Here is a 25,188-nt window from a genome sequence, read left to right as displayed (position 1 = left end):
TAAGCAGAAAACATGAACTTTATTGAGTTTTCAAAAAGTAAGACTTAAGGGTAGATTAGAGGCAGAATTCTGAGGACTTTAATTTCAGAGACTTACCAAAGCGTAACCATTTACTCCCAAACCCAATTGTTGCCTTTTTGGCTAAACCAAAAAGGTTTTACTTTTTCTTTCTGGGTAACTTCTTGAATTTTCATTTCTAATGGTGAAATGAATCATGATCCAAACTGAAAGGGAGTAGGGGCAGCCAACCTAGAGCCTCCCAGAATAATAAATCTTCATATTTCTATGAGGTTTTATAGTTTACAAAACATATTAACTCATTTGTTCCTTACAAAAACCCTATGAGGTCAGTTTTATAATCTAAATTTTATAGGCAACGAATTAAAGCTCATAGATGTCTAGAGACTTCCCCAAAGTGTCACAGCAGAGCCAAGACTTGACTGAGGTCCACAGATTCCAGAGTACAGGCGAAAAACCAACCAACCAACCAACCAGCCAACAAACTACCAAATCAAAGCAAACCAAAACAGGGTGACCCATGAAAAGAACGAAGTGAGAACACCTAGAATTAGCAGACTCCCTATCATTTCTTAATGATCAAATTATATTTTGGTTCATCTGATTAGCAAGAGTAGTTCCATGGATTCTCTGTGATTCAAAAATCTCTCATTAAGAAATATTTATGATGTGGTCTTCAGAGATAATGTGCAGTTTTGTATCATACCCAATCCCCAAAGTCCAAATACATTGGCCATTGCTTTGGCTGCAGGTGTGGCAGAGAAACCAAGATGGCACCGAGGAAGAGGCTTTCCAGGGGCTGTGCCTTGTGTGTGGGCGGCTGTGGGGGGGGGGGCAGATGACCATCCCAGCACAGGGTCCAGGACTCAACCACGGGGGCCAGAAATTCTACCTTATCAGTACCCCAGGATCAGTTAGTCTCTTCAGAACTAAGTCATCATGGCTTAACTCACAAGAGGCTGAAGAATAGCATGGGTGGCAGTTCATTTATTTATTTATTTTTTTATATTTATTTATTATTATTATTTTTTAATTACATTAAAAAATATATATGAGGTCCCATTCAACCCCACCGCCCCCGCCCCCAACTCCCCCAACTCCCCCCACAGCAACACTCTCTCCCATCATCGTGATACATCCATTGATGGCGGTTCATTTAGAGGGGAGCCATCCTCCTTCTCAGCAGCTAAGACGCACATGCCCGCTGTCCCACTCACCCTCTTCCCGGTGATTCAGTGCCTGGGGCACGAATCTGTTTGGAGAGGGGGGTGTAGTGGTCAGGGCCCAGCGCGGTGGGGAAAGGAGGGGACGTTTCCTTCCACAGCAGCAGGAGGAAGGTCACCCCCCCCACAGAGGGTGGGGACGGGCCGAGCTCCTCCCCCTGACACCCTCCGGTCCCAGCCCAGCGCTCGCCCGCTTCCCCGCTGAGCGCCCCGCGTCCTGCGTGCCCACTGGACCTCACCTCAGAGCGCGGCAGGCATCCTGCCGGCCTGCATCGAGCCTCGTCCGGCTCAGGGGGACCCAGTGAACTTCACCCACGACACGCGTATTTCATCACAAGTTTAACCACATCAACGCCGGCGAACTCTGCGCCGTGCAGACCTGGCGAAAGCGTTTCCTTCTCCCAGCAGCCTCCGGGGCTGGGGCGATTAGCCCCGTTCACAGACAAGGAGGCCGAGGCTCGGCGGGGACCTGCCTGAGACCACGCGGTGCTCGTCGTGAAGCCCAGAGCCTCTCGCGGCCGGGGTCCTGCAGCAGGACAGAGCGACCCGGCACCCGCTCTGGGCCCGTCCTGACACCCCTCCGCCTCCGCCGAAGGCAGTCAGCGACAAGGGGTGCGCAGGCCTGGCCCTGCTGGAATTTAAGCCCAAAGGGTTGGACCATGCCTGCCAAAACTCAGCCCAGGAAACGGGGACAATTCCCGCTATCGACGGCGAGGAGGCCGAGAGCCCACTCGTGGAAGCTGAGCGGCCCGCACCGCAGCGCTCACTGCACAGACGCTGAAAACACGCACTGTGCGAGGAGCTCAGGGAAGGCCGAGCTCGGCACGGACAGCCCGGGCCCTGCCCACGCGGGCAGGCGGCGAGCGCGGCGCTTCCGCTCCCGCAGCACCAGGGCCAGGCCTGCGCACCCTGCCCGGCGCTGGGGGCCTCCTGAGCAGAGCAGACAGGAGTCTTCCTGCGGTTTTCTCTGCGAGTCCGGGTCAGTGAAGCAAAGGCCGCTGGCCTTTCTCCTAAAGGGCATCTCACAAACTCTTCACGCCCTAAGAAGAAAGCCCGTCAGAGAAACAACATTAAGGAGTTGCTCTAAAGCCTGGTCTGCTGCTCAGGCCCTCTCTGTTTTCTCACGGTGACTCCAAGTTTAAAACAACAAACAGAAGCCAGCTGGGCCTGGGAACTTACTGTCTGAGTTAAGGCAGATGGAGAAGAAGCTGGGACGATGGAAATCAAGCTGAACCCACACCTCCTGCCGGCCTCGCCAGCCCTGCTCTTGTGGACATTTCACAGACGTGCTCGGGGCCGTCAGCAGGGCTTCCCCAGGGGGCTGCAGGGCGCGGGCAGCGCACAGAGCACCGAGGCCACACCCGCTGTCGCCTGAGCCCGGCGTTTTGCTGCCTGCGCTAGGACCTCCGGCAGCGCGGCCTGTGAGCAGCTAGTGACCCGGTCATGCCACGCTGTCACGCCATGCTGTCGCGCCATGCTGTCGTGCCGCATGCTTCCCTCTAGAGCTGAGCTCCTCAGGCAGGGCCCCGCTCATCGTGGTGGCCTCGGTATCGGGCGAGCGCGTCCGGGCTCCCTCCCGGCCCCAGGCGCTTTTAGAAGTGCTAACGCTGAGGGGAAGGCGCGAGGAAGGCGCAAAGGTGTGGCTGGCCCCGAGGAAACACCAGCCCCTCGTGGTGACCCGCCGCCTTGCTGCCCAGCCTGAGAGCCTGACGGAGCCTCGGCTCGAGCCTGCACCCGGACGTGGGGGTCAGGCTCGACTCCCTCCTCAGAGCCCCAACGGCTCCCAGGCCGAGGCCGGCACGGCAGCCACCTGGGGACTTTGGGCCTAGCGCAGCCGTCCCGGGGGGCCAGGGGCTCGGCCAGCACGGGTCACCCAGAGCCCAGGCCTTCAGGGCTTTTTTGCCTAATTAGCTCTTCCCAGACTTCAAACAAGGCCACGTGAGAAGGAACAGAGACTGATGAGCTGAGTGCAAGGAGAGCTCCCAAGGGCTCTCCACGGGCACAGCCAGGACGCCCCGTCCTGCCTGGTGCCGGGGGCTCAGGCTGCCACGGACGTCCAATCCGGGCCTTTCCAACTGCACACGGATCCCAGGGGTCAGCACACACCCCCAGTCCAACCAAGCAGTCAGGGCCTGGACACTGGACCAGAAGGTCCTGCCGGGTCCAGCGAGGCAGGTGAGTACAGCACATGTGCCACGTCTGAATCCCACATGTGACAGGACACATGTGAAGACCAGATCTGCCCTCAAGACACGAGCCGAGTGCAAGCCTGCTGCCTCCTGCCTCAGGCTCCTTTATCAAACCGGGGATTGGCCAGACCGTCTCCAAGGTCACATCTCAGCTTTCCCTTCTTCCACCCAGCGGGATTCCTGACCCCTCGGTACCAAGGCGAGCCTCGCCCTGCCACTGACCGCACGCCGCTGGAACGGAGACAAGACTCACTCACCCACAGAGGTGGTGGGAAAAGACCACAACACCGAGACAAGCACCGTGCCCCTCCCTACGGTGGCCAAGCCCCACTCTGCCCTAAGCCATGGGTGGCCCCTTGCTGGCCGCCGTCCTGCCTCGGTGCCACCCACGATCGTTCTGCAGCCCGCAGCCCCTGCGACGATCGCATCTTCCATCGACCCACCCGGTGCAGACGGCTGGCGCGTCATCCCCTGTGGACGTGCTGCCCTTTCCGACCCTCTTGTCTGCACCTAACTCTCGGGTGACCGCTGGCCTGCACCCCCAAGGTGAGCCACACCACTACCAGCAGAGCACTCAGAAAAACCCGGGCAATTCCGTCCCAGCCGCGGAAGGCAGAGGACGCGGAGATGCCGCCCCCTCCTGCTGCCGTTTCTAGTGCAAGGTTATGATGGCAAGCGCGTCACCAAACGTGGGCTTGACCGTGAAACTGGACTTGTATTCGTGGGAACGCTGGGTTTTCCAACCTTGAACACACTCTAAAAATAATTTCCTAAGAGATAATTCTTAAAAAAGTACATTTGTATGTATTTGAGGTGGCTGAAGCAGTTTTTATTTTTGTGGGTTTTTTCTATATATATTTTTACCAAAATATTCACTTATGGACAGAAAGCAGCGTAGTGGGTGCTTGTTTGATGCATAAGATCGATCTAGCGTGTTGAGGAATACGAAACTTCATGTTAATGTAACATGTAGGTTTGAGCTCAGCCTTGTCAGCAGGATTTACTACAACCAGGTTAACCCAAGCTCGGCTGAAGACCCCGTCTCAGAGTGGGGCGCATACCCTTCCGTTCTCGACCTTACACCTGAGATGATTGTTACTACTCTTTTCAGGGGACAAGACACCATTACCCAAAAGAAAAAAGCAGCAAAGTTCAACATGGAAAACAAAAAGAAACCCTCACAGGTCTTTGAGAACCCTGGAAAGCAAAGGGATACAGCCAAGGAAGTCAGCTCAGCGGGGAGGCGGCGCCTGCACGTCACCGAGGCCGGCCGCGCTGGCCAAGGGAGAAGCCAAGGATGTCTGTTTCGGTTTTGCCTTTGTCTGAGAGTAACGGGAGGACCAAGGCGCCACTGGCCTTGCCCCAGGAGCCTGTGCTCGCAGGTGTGCCGCCCGCCTCCCTCTCCTGTGGTGTGAACGATCCCCAACGAGCACCAGGAATGGGAGGCGGCGGTCCACATCAGAGCCAATGCTCGGGGTCGGCACGCCCCTGGGGTACCCAGCAGTCACCCCAGGTAATCTCCATTTCAGTCTAAACTGCACCTCTTCTTTGCCGAAGCAGGCAGACGCCCCACCAAAGGCCAGAATGAAACGGCAGCTGACAGCACAGGAGCCCGTCACCGAGACCAAGTGTGCCAGCGCCCCTGCCAGGACCATCGCCTCGCTGTGGCTGGACCCCATTGGCCTTCTGAGCTCTAGAACTCTCCGGAGTTGTCAAAAGCAACCTTGTAGCCAATCCGCTGGCAGACACCAAAAACGACCTGGAGCAGGCCGGCCACAGTGCCCAAGGTGGCGTCCAGCAGCAGCGCGGCGGCGCCGCCGAGGCCCGCCGCCACATCCCTGCACACGGCTGGGATGGCGCCCACGGTGTGCACGGGGAACGCAGCCACGTCCACCAGGACGTGGACCGGGAGGCTCAGGACACGGCAGGTGGCCTTCAGCAGGCAGCACAGGATGCGCAGCACGGCCCTGAGGACCCTGGCCATGACCTTGAGCGCCTTCCAGGGCACGCCCACCAGCTCCTCACCAATGGCCAGGAGGTACGAGATGCCGGCCGCGCCCAGGCGGTGGAGGCCGCTGCCCAGGCCGCTGGCCAGCTGCTGGGCCGCCCACCACAGGAGGTAGCCCACGGCCTGCAGGAGCCCAACCGCGAGGCGGCAGGCAAGCTGGAGGAGCCTGACGACGGGGGCAGCCACGGCGCCCGCCAGCCTTTCCAGGAGGCCGCGGCCCTCCGCGGGCGCCTCGGGGGGCGGCCCACCCCTGCGGCCCACACTGGGAAGGGGGCCAGGGGGCGCGCCCGGCAGCAGCGCCCGCTCCTCAGCCTGGATCTGGTTGACCACCTCCAGGATCTTCTGCATCTTCTCCGTGTCCTGCTGCGCCTCCCCGCAGTTGTCCTGGAACAGCTGCACGTCGTACGGCAGAAGCTTCTCGAGCTCCCTCACCATCACGTCCTCCAGCACGGCGCCCTCCCGCGGGTGCTCGACAAAGCCCATGGCCCAGCCTCCGGGCACGGCGCAGCAGGCCGCCAGCCAGACGAACTCGGGGACAGCCACCCTGTCCCCGAGGCTGCGGCCCGAGGGCACGGCGCCCGCCAGCATGTACAGGTCCTCCCCGCCGCCGCACTGGGGGGCCAGGGCCCGCTCCACCAGGCTGCCGAGGCTGCCGTGCCAGCGCTCCCGGAAGGCCTGCGGCATGGGCGCGGCGTTGGTCAGCGTGAAGGCAGCCTCCTGCGGGTCGCTGCCCAGGGAGAACGGGTAGAGCTGCCCGGCCTCGTACTTGGAGCCCAGGAAGTCCGCACTCAGCGCCTGCCGGCCGCCCAGGCCGCGCACGGAGGCCAGGGCCGCGTCTTCGTCCACCGCCTCGTCCAGGCTGCTGCTGGGGTCGTCGATCTGAAAGAGAGAGGGAGAGGTGAGCAGGGCACGGCGCGCCAGCCCTGGGCCAGGCCAGCCTCCCAGGAGCCTTCTGCTCCGGAGGCTCAAACCCCTTCTCTCCGCCCTTTCTGCTCCTTAAACTTAGACCCCTTCCCTCTGCCCTCTCTGCTGCTTAGGCTTTGGAAGGGCCTGGCTCTCTCGTGCACACAAGTTTATCATCAACAACCCTCAGTCCTGGGGTTTGAAGTCCTCGACAGGCTGTTCCCTATGTCACCCCCCAGGTGAACCCCACTGCTGCTCTGCAGTACTGCCTCCCCCACCCTGTGCTGTTCATTTTTCTGCTTTGGGTGTATGGATTTCACACTCTTTCCATGGGGCTCAAACGAGAAGGGGGAAAACAAGGAAGAGTAGGTGGCAGCAGGCCACAGAACCCGCAGGGCAGGGCAGCGGCCACGGCCGGTCCGGTGCACGGAGCTCATTCTCAGGGCATGCTCTCACCCTGGGGGAGAGGTGAAAACAGTCAACTCCAGTCACGGCGCTGAAGCCAACGGGCGCCTGCGTCGCCTGCGTCTGTTTCTAGATGTTTACAGGCCAAGCTAAAATTCAGATTTGACCAAAACCTTCCTAACCTTGGATTTGGCAGCAATTCCTTACATACGACAACTAAAGCATGAGCAACTAAAGAAAAAATAAACGAATGCACGTCTTCAAAATAAGAAACCCTTGTGTGTAGAAGGACATTATCGAGAACGTGAAAAGACAACCTACAAAATGGGAGAAAATCACTGTTAACACTGTATCTGATAGGGGGTTAATATCCAGAATATAAAAAGAACTGCTACAATTCAACAACAAAAAGGCAAATAACCCAACTTAAAAATGGGCAAAGTACATTGTGAATGTTTTTTAACACCACTGACTTGTATAATTGAAAGTGGCTAGAATGATTAATTTTAGGTTGTATATGCATTACCAGAATAGAATTGTACAACCCAAAAACTAAACTCTAATGTAAACTAGGACTCTAGTTAATATAATTACAATACTAATATTTCAGCAATTGTAACAAAGTTAAAAATAAATGAATGAATGAATGGCAAAGGACTTGGAGAGACGTTTCTCCAAAGACGAGATACAAATGCCAAGAAGCACATGAAAAGATGCTCAGCCCCACTGGTCACAGGGAAACCAAAACCAAACCCACAGTGAGCTACTACTGTATACCCACAAGGAATGCCGTTAACAGACGCAGCCAAAAACACCCAGAAAACAACAAGGGCTGGTGAGGAGGCAGACCCGGGGACCCGTCCACATGGTGGGTGGCTGTAACGGGGCGGCCGCTCGGAGGTCAGTTTGGGGGCTCCTCAGGAAGCTGACCCAGCAGCACCGCTCCTCGGTGTGTGCCCACAAAACTGAAAGCAGAGCCTTGAACAGACACTTGTAGACCCACGTTGACAACCGCCTTCTCCCCAACAGCCCCACGGCGGGAGCCCCGTGTGTCCGTCCTTGAACGGTTTCTAACTGTGACCCTGTGGCAAGACGGCTGTGTCTGATGGCCTCTGTCAAAGCACCACCTGCCACGTCCCAGTGAAGGCTCGCCCGGCCTCACCTGCACGGCCAGCTCTACAAAGCCGCCACGCAGGTTCCGAGGGGCCGCGAAGTGTGGGCGTGTTTAAGGAAAGCACCTGCCGGCCCGCGGCGCGGGGCTGAGACGGTGACCGTATCCGAGTAAACAGTTTCCCGCATTCCCCCATCCACGGTCGCTGAAAGGGCAGACGTACTTTTCCATGCCCTCTGCGGGCCTAGCTGAATGATCTGGCTACTGCGATTATGGTAAATTGCCAACCACACTGCTCCCTAAAGACAAAAATACACCGATGATGTAAGAGGCCATTTCAGATGACAGAGCCAGGGTCACCCCTGCCCACCTGCCGGCACTGCCAGCCCCAACGCTGTGCCGCAGTGGCCCCGGCCGCCAGGGCAGGGCCAGCTGACTCTGTCCAGTCTTGCTCCTATGCCCGTTTCCAGGTGCTGAGGTGGGGCAGGGCTCTGATTAATCACCCGCCCCCCAGTCCTCTGGACTGAAATGTAATTTGATACAGTTCCTGTATTTAATGGAACTTCCTTTTCTTAATCTCAACACCATTAAGTAGATTTTAGAAGGAGCCCTCCCCTCCCCCAGCATCCTGTCCCATAAATTATCTTTTAATAGATTCCTTTTCAAATTTAGTGCCCAGAAAGTTCTCCCTCAGCGAGATGCTCTGTTTCCTAATACTAGACAGTCAAACGATTTAAGCCCAGGGTGTTTCTGTTTTGCTTGAGAGTTAAATGAAGGGAGACTTCCAATTTTTGTGCTAAAATGCATGCAAGAGAAGAGGAGGACAGAAAATTGAACAGGAGAGCGGGAGAGTAACAGCCACCCATTCATCAGCATTTACCAAGCATGATTTTATGTGCCTAGGGTCGGGGGAGGACGTACAGGCACTGCTGCGGCAGCTTACACCACCATTTAGTGACCCCGTAGGCCAGGATTCTACGAGCGGCACATGTATTAAATCAGTAAGTGGCAGAGCACAACTCATAGGTGAGTAAACTGAGGCACACCACGTAACTCGGGTAGGTGAGCAAACGGAGGTCACATGGTTAGGAAGTGGTAGAACCAGGGTTTGAACTCCAGAAGTCCAGCCCTGCAGCTGCTTAGCCACCAGCATTTTTAAAGGCCTCAAAATAGGCCTTGGATCAGGAGCCCCCTTATCTATTTAGGGAAATAGGCCTGGGACATGGGACATCAGGCAGCCGTGGAACGTGGGGCCGAGCAGGAGCTGGAGCTTCTCAGGGAGGCGGGGTCGCAGGGAAGGGAAGCGGGAAGGGCTGGCAGCTCCAGGGAATTCTCAGGAGAGGAAGTCAAGGCAGCTGAGGCCAGGAGGGATGGGGCGGCGCCAGCGCGGCTCTGGCCAGGGCTTTAGTTCTCCTACTGGTTTCACCCCCAGCAATGACGTGCAGCTCAGGGACAGGGACGGAGAAAGAGTGGGCTGGAAGGGCTAGGCAGGAAGTGCGGGCGGCCCTGCCACTGCAGGCTGAGCTCAGGGCCTGGGGGCTGACGGGCCTGCTGGGCAGAGGAGGCTGAGCCCTGCAGGTGCAGGGGCAGGGGCAGGGGCAGGAGCAGGTGGAGGTGCATGTCAGGAACCCAGGAGACGGGGAGGAGCCGGGCAGCGAGCCACCGCTCCCGGGTGGAGCTGGGTCAGGCAGGCTGACCAGAGGACAGCACCGCAGCTGCACGTCCCCCCGGCCTGTCCCGCTTCTGGAGCCGCAGCAGCGCGGAGGCGGTGGAGAGGAGGAGCGCGAACGGCACTACCCGAGCTTCCGATGACTCACCGGGGAAGGGCGGCGTTTCCTTCCCGGGGAGAACGGGGGGCCGAGGACAGCTCGGCACAGGCAGGGGCGGCCCCGACGGGCCCAGCGAGGCCTGGCTCTGTGGGCCCAAAGAACCCGTTTCCTCTGGGATCTGCTTTCCTTTTCAACAAGCTGAACGACAGGACGAGGTGGAGAGAGGGTTCTGTTTCCGTTTCTGCCGCGTGAGCATGACGCGGGGGCGCTCAGAGGCGGGGACGTGAGGGGCCCAGGCCCCTGCCCATGCCAGGAGAGCCCCGTCCCCTCGCACGGCGGCAGGCAGGCAGCCACCCCCTTCAGAGCTGACCTCGGGTCAGCCCCACGCAGCAGCCTGAGCAGATCTAGAAGAACCCATGTGCCGGCACGGGCAGTGGGCTCAGCAGCCGCCACGAGGCCGGCGGGCGGCAGGGGCCGGTGGAGGCCACGGGCACCTCTCAGCTCCCAGGGAGGGACTCACAGGCCCACCACGTGGGAGAGAAACCACAGCAAGCCTCCCGGCTGGACTGCTAGAGCATGCCTCATCCTCTTGGGAACAGAAACAGCTTCAGAAGAATTAGGGCCTTTTTAAAGGAACGAGAAGCGCAGGTCTCTGCATCCCCGGCCACCCGTGAGCCCCCTGCTCCTTCTTGCCCTCAGAAGTGAGGGTTTCCCAGCCCCGGCCTGGGTGCACCCCGGAGGTGGCTGGTGTGGGGTGGACGAGCTGTGGACACAGAGACAGGCGGCCACAGGGCTCCCCCTGCTACGCCACGAGACACGGAACCGAAGAAATGACGACAGGGCTTCCCCCTACCGGTTCAGGCTTTTCTTTTTCTTGAAAAACTGGGGAAAAAACTAAAAGGGAGAACAAAAGATGAACCAAGTCTAAATCTGCAAGAAATGCAAGCACGCGAGGCCTGAGGGAGGGCCCTGGGAAGACAAATGCCCCGGCGACCCCGGCCCACCTCTCACTCAGGGCCGCGGTGGCGGCTGCTCTGGGCGCCCTTTCCAGACCTTTCCAAAAGCGCAGCACCTGCTCAGGTGGCATCGGCCCGTCTCCCGGTTTCCTCCCCGTCACTCGCTGGAGGCTGCTTTCCCGCCACAGTCCGCTTGCGTTTGCAGTGGGCTTCGTGGCACAGAACCAGGAACGTCACTTTCATCCAAGAGGTCACCACTGCGAACGTTTCCACCTTTGAGTTCAGACTAATCAGAGATTCACGATGCTGGGAGCAAGTCGGAAGCAACTGGAAGCTTTAGCACTGCCTTCCCCACCCAGCGGCCTCACCCCAGATCAATTAAATCAGAATTTCTGAGGGCAAAGTTCCCCAGGTGAGCTAACGTTCTAGATTGGGAACCCCCAACTAGACCTTTTTTGGGTCTCTAGTTGTCAGACACTGACAACTGACAGCCCCTACAGACAAAAACAGGACATCTCCTGAAGTCGGAAACTGGCAAAATTCACTTTGTAGTAGCATCACCTCGTCAAAATGCAGGTTCTCATGCTTCCCACCAGATTGAATCAAGTCTGGGTGGAGCTGGAATTTGCATTTTCCTTTTTGTTGTCAGAGCAGCTGGAAGTTTACAGGAGACTCGAGCTGGGAGCTCCCAGGGGCCCCTCGGCACCCCACATGCAGTTCTGTTGTAACATCTTGCACCCGTGTGGTGCTTTGCTCCTACTGATGGAATGATATTATTACAAGGCTACTTCTCACTCAAGTCCACAGGTGACACTGCTGTTTACTCTCCGTGTTGCACAGTTGTTGGCTTTTTCAATTTGTATTTTGGTAACATGCACCCTAAAATTTACATACCACTTTCCAACACACAATTCGGTGGTGGAATTTCACTCACAAGCCGCCACCCCCGGCGCCGCCCCCGCCGGAGGCCCGAGCACCCACACTGGAGAGCCAGCACCTAAGTCGGCGTGGCGGTGCCAGGCTGGGGTAATTCACCCAGCTCTGCTAATCCTTGGGAGGCTCGGCCACAGATCCCGAGGGCTGCGATGGCAACACCAAGGAAGACGAACTCAGGGCAGCTGGACTGGCAGCCTGTCGCTCCGTACGCCGGTCGCATTACAGGGTGCGATTTCGATCAGACAGCGTGGGTGCACGGGGGCTCTGGTGCCCTCACACACGGCCGAGAAGGCTGCTCTTGCTAACTGCTCTCTTGAACACGCCGCTGCTCTCCAACGCCTTCAGTGGCACCCTGGCACTTCCTGGGAATACTCACGGGTCCCCTGACTCCTCCAGCCTCCCTCTGGAACCTTCCTTACCCTCCACATTAGGCCGATGCCTGCCCAGCCGCACCGTCCACACTCCATGCTCCCCTGCAGCACTGCCCGCGCCGCCCCACTCCTCTCTGCTCCGGCATGTGTGCCCAGGCCGCTCACACCCCCCAGGTGCCTGCCCGCTCCCCTGTGCCCTGCTGTGCCTACAGAGCCCCTCACGGCCCTCGGGCTTCTGACTGGGGCAGCCAATGGCGGGGGGAGCGTGAGTGTTTACCCCCTTCCCCAGCCCGGCTGCCAGGCCTCAGGCTCCGGCTGTTTCTCGTCCCAGCTCCCACCTGGCACCGCCCTGGCCCCGTCAGCCTCAAGGCCACAGCTTCCTGCCACGGACAGTCTCTGGGTGCTTCTCCACACCTTGCTGACCTCTTAATTCTGTCAGCAGTTCCTTCAATAACTCCTGTGCCACTGTCTGAGGATTTCTGCCGGCCAGGCCTTGTGAGGTCCGCCAAGTCCCACCCCGCGCAGGGTCTCCACGCCCAAACCGCGCGTGGCCGGTGCGCAGACGTCCTGCCGAGCAGTGACGGCCCTGAGGGCGCAGACGCCGGGCGCCTCGCGCACTTGCCTCGTCTTCAGCCGCCCACGCAGGGACTCCTAACGCCGTGTCTGCCGCACGACCCCCTGCCACCCCTCCGTGCTAGCCCCAACCAGGGCTGGCCGGCCGGCCCAGCTCCAGCCAGAAGGCCCCCCTGACCTTTCAGGAACCCGGAGAAGGCCAGCAGGGGTGGGGGCTTGGGGGCTCCCCGATGGCAGCTGAGGCTGGCCACAGGCTGCCCACGGGCTGACCCCTGGGCGAGAGGGAAGGAGAGAGGACGAGGAGCGCAGTGGGTGACCCTGAGCCTGAGTGACCACTTGGCGTCTGCAAGTGTCCAGGCTTCTGTTCCTACAAGACTGCGTCCCTCGATCCCTGGGCCTCTGGCTCCACCAGCGACGTCCACGGCAGCCCTGCCCGGCCCTGCCCGGCACCCACGTGAGTTTGGGCGCATTTAGGACTTCTCGCACCCACAAGCCTGAACCCCCGGGAGCCTGCCCTGGCGAGCACCCAGCGCACTTCCTGAGGGCAGCAGGCTGGCACCCTTCCGACGGCAGGGCCTCCTGGCCACCAGGATAATGGACAGGCAAGGCCAGCCTGTCCCAGAAGGCTGAGTGGACAGAGGGGCTGGCGGGACAGAGAGGAGGAGCCTGTTCCAACAGGCAGCGGTAGCGGGGGGGCCGCGGGTGGCGATGGACGAGGTGGGGGCGGAGGAGTCCGGCGGTGCTGGGAAGCCTGGCGCGTGGTGCGTCCCCGCGCAGGTGCGCCTGGGCACGTGTACCGCTCCCGTAGCCGCCGGCCGCCGCGGAGCCTCCTCGCCTCCTCCGTCGGTTTCCAGCCCACGTCACAGACGGGGATGAGAGCAGAGAGAGGCAGGGCGTCTCCCGGTCCCACAGCTGCTGAGGGGCGGCGCTGGGCCCCAACCTGCTTCTGTCTCCCACGAAACCCACTTGGAGCCGCCGTGCCGTGCTCAGTCCTGGCTCTGGGGAAAAACCAGTCCAGCAACCCACCCACTGCCCGCGAGCTGCCCAGACCCGTCTAAGACCCCAGGGCAGGGCTGTGCATCCTGGGCCTGTCCATAAACCCACCCGCTACCCGCGAGCTGCGTGGACCCGTCTAAGACCCCAGGGCAGGGTCACGTGTCCTGGGCCTGTCCGTAAACCTGCCCGCTGCCCGCAAGCCGCGTGGACCCGTCTAAGAACCCAGGGCAGGGCTGCGCGTCCTGGTCCTGTCCGTAAACCCACCCACTGCCCGCGAGCCGCGTGGACCCGTCTAAGACCCCAAGGCAGGGCCACGTGTCCTGGGCCTGTCCGTAAACCCGCCCGCTGCCCGCGAGCCGCGTGGACCCGTCTAAGACCCCAGGGCAGGGCCACGTGTCCTGGGCCTGTCCGTAAACCCGCCCGCTGCCCGCGAGCCGCGTGGACCCGTCTAAGACCCCAGGGCAGGGCTGCGCGTCCTGGGCCTGTCCGTAAACCCACCCGCTGCCCGCGAGCCGCGTGGACCCGTCTAAGACCCCAGGGCAGGGCTGCGCGTCCTGGGCCTGTCCATAAACCCACCCGCTGCCCGCGAGCCGCGTGGACCCGTCTAAGACCCCAGGGCAGGGCCACGTGTCCTGGGCCTGTCCGTAAACCCACCCGCTGCCCGTGAGCCGCGTGGACCCGTCTAAGACCCCAGGGCAGGGCTGCGCGTCCTGGGCCTGTCCATAAACCCGCCCGCTGCCCGCGAGCCGCGTGGACCCGTCTAAGACCCCAGGGCTGGGCTGCGTGCCCTGGGCCTGCGTCTCGGCTCCCGCTTCCTGGCTTGGTCCTGGAATCTCCATAACGGCCGCGCTGCCGCTGCTGACGGCCCTGACGGAAGCATGGGCGAGCAGCGCCGGGCACGCAGCCTCTGCCTCCCAAAGCTTCCAGGGCAGCTGGGCAGCAGTGAGCCAGCGAAAGAAGGAATGAACAAATGAACAGATGAGCGAGCAGCAAGCAGACGGGGCAGGCTGGCTCTGTCCTGGCGCCCGTGACTCCAGCCCCCCGAAGCCCTAACTCAGGGACGGGGCTGCGGACGCGCCCGGCAGCCTCGCTCCTCGGGCTGGCACTCGTGGCTGCGGCCTGTGTGGCCGGAGAGCGCGGAAGCCCTGCAGCCCGGCCCCTCCGGGACTCCAGCCGCAGCAGGAGCCAGCGCGGGGGGTTCAGACCGCCCGGCCCGGCCGGCGCCTCGGAGGCACCCCTGGCAACTCAATTTTGGCGTCGCTGCCCCGTGAAAGCAGGTGTGGACCACGGCCTGCCCCACACAGGACCACCACAGCCACAGCCACTCGCCAAGCCAGGGGCAGGGCGAAGGCCGCTCTAGAGCGCGAGGACGGCAGGGCCGCCCGGACCCTCTCCAGAGCCACTGTCAGGGAGTGGCTTCTCGGCCAGCTGGGCCTCCTGTGCTCAGGACCTGGGGACACGGAGGTCAGCTGCTCCCAGGGTCCGGCCGGACACGGTACTCGAAGCTGATGAAGCCGCCCTCGGGGGACACAGCCTCTCCTGGCCTCCTCTCCTGCAGCTCCGCTGTGCACACTCCCTGGGCCAGCGACAGGAGGCTGAGGAGAGGCCGGGAGGCCCTGCCGCCCTGGGCGCCTCTCCTTTCGCAGGAACATGGAGAAGACATGCTCCAGCCCAGCCGCCCGCAAACGCCCCAGAGTTCCTTGAAAGAAGAGCATGACGGGGGACTTCGCACTGGAAGCCCCCAGGCCGACTATTTCTAAATGAAAGTGTTCCAGGAAATGAACAAGCCGCTTGTGATGCGGGTGGAGTCGCCCACAGGCTCCCTGGCACCCACGTGCGTGAGGACCGATGGGGGACATGGGGGACGTGGGAGCCGCGGCTTCAGGGTCCAAAAGGACACTGGGAAAAAAATGAACAACGGCGCAAGGATACCGCGGGGCTAGGATAAAGGGCGCGAGAAGTAACGCGAGGGCTGTGTCTGCACGTCATGAAAACTTCCGGAATGTCACACACACACATACACAAACCGTGAAGACTGCCTATGTGTGAGAAGTGAGACATTTTTCCTCTATTCATCTGAAATGCTCAAAAAATATATTCACGTGAACATGTACACTTTCATAATCACAAAAAACCTTGGGCATAGAAACCACCACGTGCCTCACGTGCCCTCATGGAGCCCAGGGTCTAGGCGGGTGGACTCCGCTGGGCACAACGAAGGCGTAAGTGCCACGAGCCGGCACAGAGCGTGGACGTGGCGCTGCGTGGGGGCAGCCGGGGAGTGTCCTTGTTGGGAAGCTCACGGAAGGCGTAAGCAGCAGCTCCCAAGGCCGACGGGGATACCACGGAAATGAAAAGCAAGCTGAGGATAGGGCCAGCGCTGGGGGCGGGCGGCAGAGTCCAGATAAGGCAGGAGGGGCGGAGCGGCCGGCTCGGGAGGCCGCGATAAGGCGCCGTCTTTATCTGAAGGGAACGGGGCCCTGGCGGGCGTCCAGCGAGCCGGCTGCGTTCACCAGGGCACGTCCGAGAGGCTCCTCTGGCCACAGAGCAGGGAGAGCACAGAGCGGGCGGCTCCCCAGGCAGGGGACTGGTTCTCAGGGGCCTGGACACGAGGAGAGGGCGCTGGGGCCTCGGAGTGTGTGCGGAAGGGAGCACAGGAGTGACGCTGTCCAACCCAGGAGCAAGCAGCAGCGTGCCGGCCACCCCGGGCGCAGGCTCCTCTGTGCAGAGCCGACGGGAGGACGGTGACGGGCTCCAGACTCACGACAGAGGCCCGGGACCGGGAGGGCGTCCTGCGGGCTCGCCCAGCTTGGCGTTCCTTTCTCCGTGCCCCGGTGCCCCAAGACGGCAGCCGCTCCCCGCTTTCAAGAGCAGACATGTGGCCGTCCCCCCCACGGCGGCTCAAGCCACTCCTCCCGGCCAGTTCAACCAACAAACTGCTCAGAGAGGAAAAGACCCAACACGGACCGGTTTCCCTGAAACCACCACGGCCGTCTCCCAGACACAGGGCAGGTCATCTACGAACCCGGGGTGACTCCGGATTTCCCGGGGGCAAGGACAGGGCCAGGAGGCACAGGGGCGAAACCCTTCAGCCAGAGATGGAGGAGTCCAGCACCTGAGGAGGGGGCGCCTGCCGGGTCAGAGCCAAGCCCCTCTCTGGCGGCGGCGGGCCGAGGGTGCTGTCGGCCAGCCCGGCTTCCCGGGGGCAGGGTGGGCCTGGGGGGCCGCGGGGCCGAGCGAGCGGGTGTTCTGCCCTCTCCAGGGGGAGCTCCCTGGCTGTGCTGCGGCCGGCACCCCTCCCTGCGGGTGGGGGGCCCCGGGCGGAGCTGGCGCAGTTCCGCGCACCGCGCTGGCACCTGGCAGCCGGGGCTCGAGCCCCACGCCGGCCGGCGACAGCGAGGGCACGAAGCCGGCCTCTCTGGGCTGCCGCCTCCACTGACCAGGAGGGACAAAGCACCTATCTCCTACTGTTGCTGCGAGGATTAAGCGAGACTCCATGTGGGAAAACGCCCAGCAGGTGCCCGGCGCTCCGCAGGCACCCAGCGAAGGACCCTGGGCCTGAGCCTCCGCTCCCGCCTTGACCGCAGTCTGTCCACAGTGCCGCAGGCAAAATGACCCTGCCAGGCCCCTGCCGAGGCCGTGCGCAACAGCTTCCCGTTTCACACGGAGAAAGAGGGAGAAAGAGCCAAGGCTGTCACCAGCGTCCCCGGGGCCCAGGCGGCCCGCCCTGCCCCCACCGCTCCGCCCCTGCTCACCTCTCCTCCTAGCCACACTGGCCCTTTGTTCTTCCACAGATGATGGGAAGGCCCCTGGGCCTCTGTGCGCGGTGGTTTCTCTGCTGGAACCTTCTCCCCCGGCACGGGCGCGGCTGGCTTGGGCACTTCCTGCAGGTCTCTAACAAAAGCCACCTTCCCCGATGCGTCCCTGGCCTCCCCTCTGAAACCTCACCTTTCTTGGATACTTTGTGTCCTCCTTCCTGGCTTTCCTTTTTTCCTTAGCACTTGCCATGATTGAACATGCTAGAAGGGCCCTGGGCCTCAGCAGAGGTGCAGCTCCTACTCTCTGCCTCGTTGGACTTCCCTAGGTCAGCTGACAGGGAGGTGAGGATGGTCAACCACCACACCAAGGAACTGAGAGTGCCTACAACTGCAAGCAGGAGAATCGCGTCCATCATCCATGGGGCATCTAAGCCCCCTCTCGATATAGAGGTGGAGTGGACATAGGCATCCCAGGGTCCACAGGATGGAGGAATTAAATATGGATTAGAGTGGACTCACTGATCTTCTATTATAGAACTATTGAGACTAGTAATGGAAGAAACTGTAGCACTGATGTGGAGAAAGTGGCCACGGTAGTTGCTTTAGGGCAGGGACAGGGGAGAAGAGATGTGATAAGGGGGCACTTTTGGGACTTGGAGTTGTCCTAAATGATACTGCAGGTCAGATGCTGGACATTATATATCCTGCCATAACCCACTGAATGTACCTGGGGCGAGTGTGAACTGCAGGGTAAACTATTATCCACATGGTTCAGCAGTGCCCCAAAATGTGTTCACCGAGTGTGATCAGTGTGCCACAATGATGGGGGAGGTTGTTGGTATGGGAGGAGGGGGGTGGGGGGTGGGGGGTATATGGGAACCACCTCTTATGTTTTTTATAATGTAACCTTTTTTGTGATGTATGTATATTCAAAAAAATACAACTTACAAAAATGATGGGGGTAGGGGATAGGGAATGGGTTATATGGGAACCGCTTATGTTTTTTGTAATCTAACATTCCATGTGCTCTATTAACTTTAATAAAAATAAAAAATTTTAAAAATTTTAAAAATTAAAAAACATGCTACCTTTTTACTTTGTCATCTGTATTTTCCATTAGACTTTAAGCAACGTGAGAGCAGTGCTTGACTGTAACAGACGCCCAATCAATATTTTTTAAATAATTGACAGGGTTTTGTAGAGCATCAGGTGTCCCTGCCACCTTCAGTGGCAAAACTGAAGACCAACCATCTCTAAAATTAAAGTGCCAGTCAACCAGAAGATGTAAGTCAATTACTCTTTTCAAATAGTATTCCATGCAACTGTTCACTCTGCAGAATGAAGTGTGCCCATATTTTCAGTCTGGATTAAAAATGTTGGATGCCCTCTACTCCACCTCTTCGGACCAAGCATGCTTCTGCAGGCATGAGGTCAGTAAAGTCACAACTGGATTCTAAGCTGCCCTTCTATTCTTAGTCAACCCATGAGTCCATTTCTTTTTTATTTCTCTTTCCTTGCAGTGGCCAAATAGAAATGTCAGCAGGCAATGAATTATTGCTGAGCGAGATGCCAAGTTCTGTGGAACTAAAGGGTAAGTAATCACCCAGCAACATGATCTGCATCTTTAAAGGAGGAAAAAATTCTTGTATTAAGAGTAATTCTAGGAGCACGACTAGAATTCCAGGTCACTGGAAACAAGAGTTAGCGGCAAGTGGGAGGGGTTTTTCCTCATATTTTCATTTTTAGAGCTGACATTTTAAAAGGAAGAGATTTGAAATCCAAAGAATTATATCTTCATTCCCCAAGAGCCATAAGCTAATAACTGAGCAAATGAAAATCTAAGGCTGGGATCTTCAGAATAGTGTGTTAGCAGCAGAGCTGTAAATCATGCAGATAGCAGGATTAACAAGTCTCCACGGTCGCTTTGGAATCTAGAACGCAAACACCGACCTGTGATCAGAAAGCAGTGTCAGGACTAGAAAGAGAGCAAGGAGCGTGGGGTCCGGCAGACACGAGCTGGGACCCAGGCTTCCCACCCGGCGGCAGCGGGACCGACCTTAGACCAACTGCTTAGCTACTCAGAGTCGCAGATTCCAGAACTGAAAACCAGCGTCCACCTGGAGAGTGTGATACAGATAAGATGAATGAACGTGTGAAGCTCTCGGCCACTAAGTCAAGGATCAGTAATGGCAGCTCCTTTCCTGGGTTGTCACCATGGACTGTTCCAGGAGAAAATGTCCCTAAACTTGCTGCCAATATAAGGAAAGGACCTTACTTTGCTCCTGTGAATAACCTGCAAATCAAGCAGAAATACTGACTCCAAAGAGGGGGAGAAGCCAGAGGAGGGCAGCGCAGTGAGGGGGGGGCAGGCGTGCCTCCGCCGGCATGCCCATCAGGAAGAAAGCGCAAGGGGTTCACTGGGCGCTGCCCGGACCCCCCAGGCTCACTCAACAGACGGGAGGGCTACTGTCCACTCAGTTTTGGGGACGACAGGCCTCCTGGCTGCTGAGAAGCCGGGTGGAGGTGTGCGGGGCACCTGCCGGTCAGCTCCCTGACTCCGTCCACCCATCCACTCGCTCCACCTTCCATTCCTGCCATCTCTTACCAAAGCTTCTTGGGCACCTCCTAGATGAACGTGGACACACGACCAGCCCCAGAGAAGACACAACACGGTGTTAAGCTGTGGGCCAGGCCCCACAGCCCGTGTTCTACAGAGATCTGCAGGGTCAGCTCTCTAACCCAGCTCCTGTCCGTGTGTGGGCAGTCTGCAGGTCCAGCGGCCATCCATCACGTAGCCACAAAGTGTCCACATTGACACACTGTGCTACTTTTAATAAACCGACCGGAAAAGTACGTCTGCAGAAGTTAAGCTCCCGTGGCTTGTGAATGACAGAGCAGGGATCTGAACTCCAGTCTCTTATCTAGGAGATAAGAATCAGAACTGTCCTGCGTGTGTGTCCCTTACACAGACGTGTAAGTGTATGAGGCGTTCCATAAGGGCTCTCTGGCACAATAAAAGGGGACTGAGAGCACAGGTTAAGGGGTGTTTCTGATTATGTCAGGGTGTGCGCAAGAAGCTACTGATGGAAATCAGAGATCCAGCACTTACTCAAGAGTTTAACTCGTGACGGCCGTTCACTGCCACTTACTAAGATGTGAGCTCTGACCTCAGCAGACCCCCGAGGAAAATGCTTTTGTGCTCAGCCAGAAAATTCCCTTCATGCAGAAGCCAGTGACACCGAGGCCAAATACGTGCTCCTACTTGTCCTCCAACTGATGGGAAAAAGAAATGGAGTAAAAATTAAGATTTCCAGGGAAACGGACTTTGGCCCAGTGGTTAGGGCGTCCGTTCAAACCCCAGGCCTCCTTGACCCGTGTGGAGCTGGCCCACGTGCAGTGCTGATGCGCGCAAGGAGTGCCCTGCCACACAGGGGTGTCCCCCGCGTAGGGGAGCCCCACGCGCAAGGAGTGCGCCCATAAGGAGAGCCGCCCAGCGCGAAGGAGGGAGCACCTGCCCAGGAATGGCGCCGCCCACACTTCCCGTGCCGCTGACGACAACAGAAGCGGACAAAGAAACAAGACGCAGCAAAAAGACACAGAAAACAGACAACCGGGGGAGGGGAGGGGAATTAAATAAATTTTAAAAATTAAAAATTAAAAAATTAAAAATAAAAAAATTAAAAAAATAAAGAAATTAAGATTTCCAGATGAAATGATGAGAACTGAAGTCCCAAGACCATCAAGGCAGTGGAACCCCTGAGAAGTTACACCATCTCAATGCTGTGTTGGAGAGCACTGGACTAGGAGCAACTCGTCATGGGTTCAAGTCCAAGCTGGGCGGCCTTGGCACGTCACCCCCAGAGTGAAAAGGACGAGCTCTGCCTGGCAGGCGTTTGGTTAGATGAAACACGCACACGCCTCGAGGGCCGGCTCCTCCCCGGCCACGCCTGCACAGGACGGGCTCTCACGCGGCGCGGCGGCGTGAACTGACAGTTAACTGTGGAAGGCCGTCCCTGTACCCCAGCGAGGGCGTCCCTGTACTTCAGCAGGGCTGTCCCTGGACCTCAGCGGGGGCATCCCACCAGTGAGGGCGTCCCTGGACCTCGGCGGGGGCATCCCTGGACCTCGGCGGGGGTGACCCTGGACCTCGGCGGGGCTGTCCCTGCACCTCTGCAGGGGCGTCCCTGGACCTTGGCTGGGGCGACCCTGCACCTCGGCAGAGGCGTCCCTGGACCTCAGCGGAGGTGTCCCTGGACCTCGGCGGGGGCGACCCTGCACCTCGGCGGAGGGGTCCCTGGACCTCGGCAGGGGCGACCATGGACCTCGGCGGAGGTGTCCCTGGACCTCGGCGGGGGCGTCCCTGGACCTCGGCGGGGGCGACCCTGCACCTCGGTGGGGGCGACCCTGGACCTCGGCAGGGGCGTCCCTGGACCTCGGTGGGGATTCTTGCATGAAGAGGACGGGCGTGGGGACCCTAACAGCTCCGAGGCCCCTGCACCAGATCGGAGCCTGGTTCCCCAAGTCCCGACTGGAACCTTCCATCGCGTCCCAAAGGGGACACGTTCCTCCGACACCCACACGCCGTTTTCCCTTCCTCTCTACATTTCCCGTCAGGTCCCTCCTTAAATTTCCTCGACGCAGGCAGACCTGGAATCTCGTGCCAACCCCGGAGGGCTGTGGGCAGACACGACATCATCGATGACCAGCCCCCCTGGAGCGGACGCACAGAAGGTTCTGGGCGCGCACGTGCAGCGTGTCGGTGACCATGGCTGAAGCAGGAAGCTCCCCATGGAGGGAGCTCAGTGGAGCACCTCGCCCGGGGTGCCTGGGCGTCCTCCGGGCGTCAGATCCTGGCGCCCGCACGTACGGGGCGCCTCGTGCCCTGGGCCCCAGGACGAGAGCGAGTCCGCGGCACGCGCAGTCCTCAAGGCTCCGCTGGGACAAGGCCCTCAGCGGGTGACGACGTCGCAGTGGGCACGCAGGAGGCAGAGGCGGGGCGGGGGAGTGAGCGGAGGGCGGGGCCGGCGTCTGCGGACCAGAGGGACGCAGCAGAGCCCTGAGGGACGGCGGCGCAGAAAGCGCAGGACAAGCCAGCGGCAGGAAGGGGCCCCGGGGCCAAGGGGCGGGCAGAGCCAGGGAGCGGACACAGGCAGCCAGAGCACGGCTCAGGAGAGGGGCTCTGGGCGCGCAAGGTGCTGGAGCGTGCGGCGTGAGGGCGGGCAGGGGGCATCACGCCTGGGGCCGGGCCACAGCGCCCGTGAACGGCGTTCTGTCACGCCCGAGCGTCTGAGCACACGCAGGACGGGGCTCCCTGATCTCTGACTCAGGAGCTCTTTTCAGAGAACGGGGCTGCACGGGGCTGCGAGCGCCTGAGCGCCCTCCCGCCTGGCTGTCTGGGGCCGGGGCGGTCTCCCCTGGGCTCCTCCACCTCCCCGTCCACTGGGCCTCCTGGGAGAGCCGAATGCTAACGGGGTGACCTGGACACGGGGACGCAGCCTCCCGGCTGCTCCCAGGCCAGAGTCCCCGTGAGCGCAGGGCTCTGCGGGGGGCTCGGGCCTCGGGCCCAGGCACCGGGCTCTGCGGGGGTCACTCCCCTGGAGGCCCAGGGCCCGGCTGCGCCCCGAGTATGGGGGCAGCGCCCCCCTGCAGGCAGAAGTGGGGCGCTCGGCCCGGCTCCCCGACCCTCTGGCGGGGGACTGTGGCCTCTGAACCTCCCGACTGCTCTGCCTCGGCACCGGCCCTCGCCCCCAGCCCCCCAGGGCCCCGGCACCTCCCGGCGTGTTGGACCCCGAGTGGCCCTCCCTCACCAGCTGCCTGCCCGCTCCGCCGAGGCCCTCCCGGAGGCCTGGCCAGGGCACCCCACCACTCCTCGCCCTGCCACCCCACTCGAGGGGCCTGGCTCCTGACTGCCACCCCGCTCCTCGGCTGCGCCTTCTGCCTGAAGCGCCTTTCTTCTCCTCCTCAGCTCCCTGCTGAGCTCAGCCTGTCCCTCAGGAAGGCCGCCCTGACCTCCGAAACGACAGAGTAACGCCAGGGCAACATGCGTAACTGGCTGAACCACGGCGCTACCGTGGCGCCCCACAGGCGCTGGCACCTGGCGGAGCGCGCTCTGGGAGCTCCTGTACAGCCCTCAAGCCTGGCCGCGCCCCACGGCCCAGACGCTGGCGCCGGCCTCCCCCGCTCGCGTTCACAGCTGGGCAGCGGAGAAACCAGGGTGTGGGCCCGGCGGCCCGGCGGCCCAGAGGCTCAGCCGTGCGGGAGGCGCCCTGGCTCGCCAGTTCTCCCGGAACCCCAAGTTCCTGGCACGTGGCGGCGGATTCCTGGCCGTGCGTGGAACTCAAGTGCAGTTTGTTCAGCACGCCCTTGCCTTGCTGACGCGTATGTTCTGTCTCCCCAAGGACCCTGAGCGCCGCGGGAGAAAGGACAGGGCGTCTATTTTCTTCACAGCCCGTAATCACCAGGCACAGCAGGGAGCTGGGGAATCCGCTGTGCGCTCCAGGGAGGCGGCTGGGGAGCGAGCTCATGGTAGGTTAAAATCCACCTTCAGTGTGTATAATCAAGAGGCTTTTCCCATGCCCGGTGGAAGGCAGAATGGCAAAGGCGAGGAAACTGAGGCACAGACTGCTGGAGACGAGAAGGGTTCTGAAGCCAGCACCAGGGGGGTCCTGGGCAGCCATGGCCATCAGAGAGGGGTCGGAGTGTCGGCCCCTCCCCAGGCTGGGACGCAGGGAGGCAGGAGCATGGCTGGGGGCCTGGGGAGCTCCGGGCAGGCGGCCCAAGGGGACGGAGGCTGGGCAGGAGCCAGGGAGCGGGAGGGGCCCACGACGGCAGGTGCAGCGGGGCCTTCTGCCCCTGGAGTGCTAGGATACAGTGAGTCACCAAACCCGACAGGTCAAGACTGCCCAGTGTTTGCTAATAAGGACAAGAAGAGTCAGGAAACACCCACTGGCCCTTCGCACCGGATGGAGGGAGCCGGCGCTCCCCTGGGAACTCTACCTGTCCCCCTGCATTTCTAAAATCTACCTTCTTGTCCTACTCCGCAGCAACTTAAGATGGAATTTGCCGGGTGCTGGGGAGAAGGATTTCCCCTCCAGGAAGGAGGCGACGCCCTAGGGGCAGCGAGCTGGGCGCCCAAGCCCGCCGCATCGCCTGGCTGCGTGTCTTCCCGCAAGTCTCCTCACCCCATCCCTGAAAGAAGCCGTGCGGGGCGCGCGCCAGGCCCCTGAGCTCCGCGCGGGACGCGTCTCCGGCTCTGGGGCTCCTGCTCCCCTCGTCCGGCCGCCGCCCCTCTGGGCCCGCCGCCCCCGCTACGGCGCGCACCGAGCGAGCTCTGGCTGCAGCCGGGACGCGGGCGAGGGCGGCACCGGGCGGGGGTGGGGGGAGGGTGTGCCGCGGGGCCCGGGCGGGAAGGCGGGCTCCGGGGGCTGCGGGGGTCCTGCGGGGGACCGGCGGGGCGGGGCGGGGGTGCTGGCGGGGGCGGCGGGGGCCCGCGGGGGGCTTACCTGCGGCTCCACGAGCCAGCGCTGCGGGCGGCCGCGGGGCGCGGGGCGCGCGGCGCGGAAGGCCGAGTAGAGCGGGCCGCGGAGGCGCGGGCTGTAGAGCGTGGCGAAGCGCTCGGCGCCCCCCGCGCGCTGGCAGAGCTTGACGCGGGGCTCGGCGTCCAGGCCGGCGGGCGGGCGCCCGGCGTGGAAGAAGCGGCCGCACTCGCCGAAGCCCGCCTCGTCGTCGCGCACGACCCTGCCCTCCGGCCGCGCGGCCAGGGCGAGGAGGCCGCCCAGCGCCAGCCAGCGCGCGGGGCCCATGGCGGCTGCGGGCGGCTGCGGGCGGCTGCGGGCGGCCGGGGCGAGCGGGCGGTGGGAGCGCGGCGAGCTAGCCGGGCGGGCGCGGGCAGGGCTCGGCGGGGCGGGCCGGGGCGGGCCGGGGCGGGGCGGCGTCCCCAGGCCGCGCCTACCGCGTCCCCGGCGGGGCTGGG

General features: G+C 61.0%; 1 protein-coding gene and 1 long non-coding RNA gene across 2 annotated transcripts; one reads left to right on the top strand and one right to left on the bottom strand.

The window, feature by feature from the left end:
• On the bottom strand, positions 1–25,109 carry ENDOD1 (endonuclease domain containing 1). The gene is made up of 2 exons (XM_012523038.3): positions 24,719–25,109; positions 1–6,317 (listed from the first exon to the last, which is right to left on the bottom strand). Exons 1-2 carry the CDS (start codon positions 25,016–25,018, stop codon positions 5,124–5,126), a joined length of 1,494 nt encoding a protein of 497 aa, XP_012378492.2. The 5' UTR covers positions 25,019–25,109; the 3' UTR covers positions 1–5,123.
• On the top strand, positions 18,424–22,120 carry LOC111762804 (uncharacterized). The gene is made up of 3 exons (XR_009183840.2): positions 18,424–18,646; positions 18,737–18,807; positions 21,831–22,120. It is a non-coding gene; the product is annotated as an uncharacterized lncRNA (long non-coding RNA).
• Positions 25,110–25,188: the final 79 nt, after the last annotated feature.

This window comes from Dasypus novemcinctus, chromosome 27, assembly GCF_030445035.2.
Source record: "Dasypus novemcinctus isolate mDasNov1 chromosome 27, mDasNov1.1.hap2, whole genome shotgun sequence".
Lineage (NCBI taxonomy): Eukaryota > Metazoa > Chordata > Mammalia > Cingulata > Dasypodidae > Dasypus > Dasypus novemcinctus.
This window is presented reverse-complemented; position numbering and strand designations above follow the sequence as displayed.

What these genes read in the sequence shown, in the direction of transcription:
- ENDOD1 (XM_012523038.3), bottom strand. Translation starts at nt 25,018, where the DNA reads ATGGGCCCCGCGCGCTGGCTGGCGCTGGGCGGCCTCCTCGCCCTGGCC. An exon ending in GCTGGCTCGTGGAGCCGCAG is followed by an intron (nt 6,318 to 24,718) that starts GTAAGCCCCCCG and finishes TCTCTCTTTCAG; the next exon opens with ATCGACGACCCCAGCAGCAG.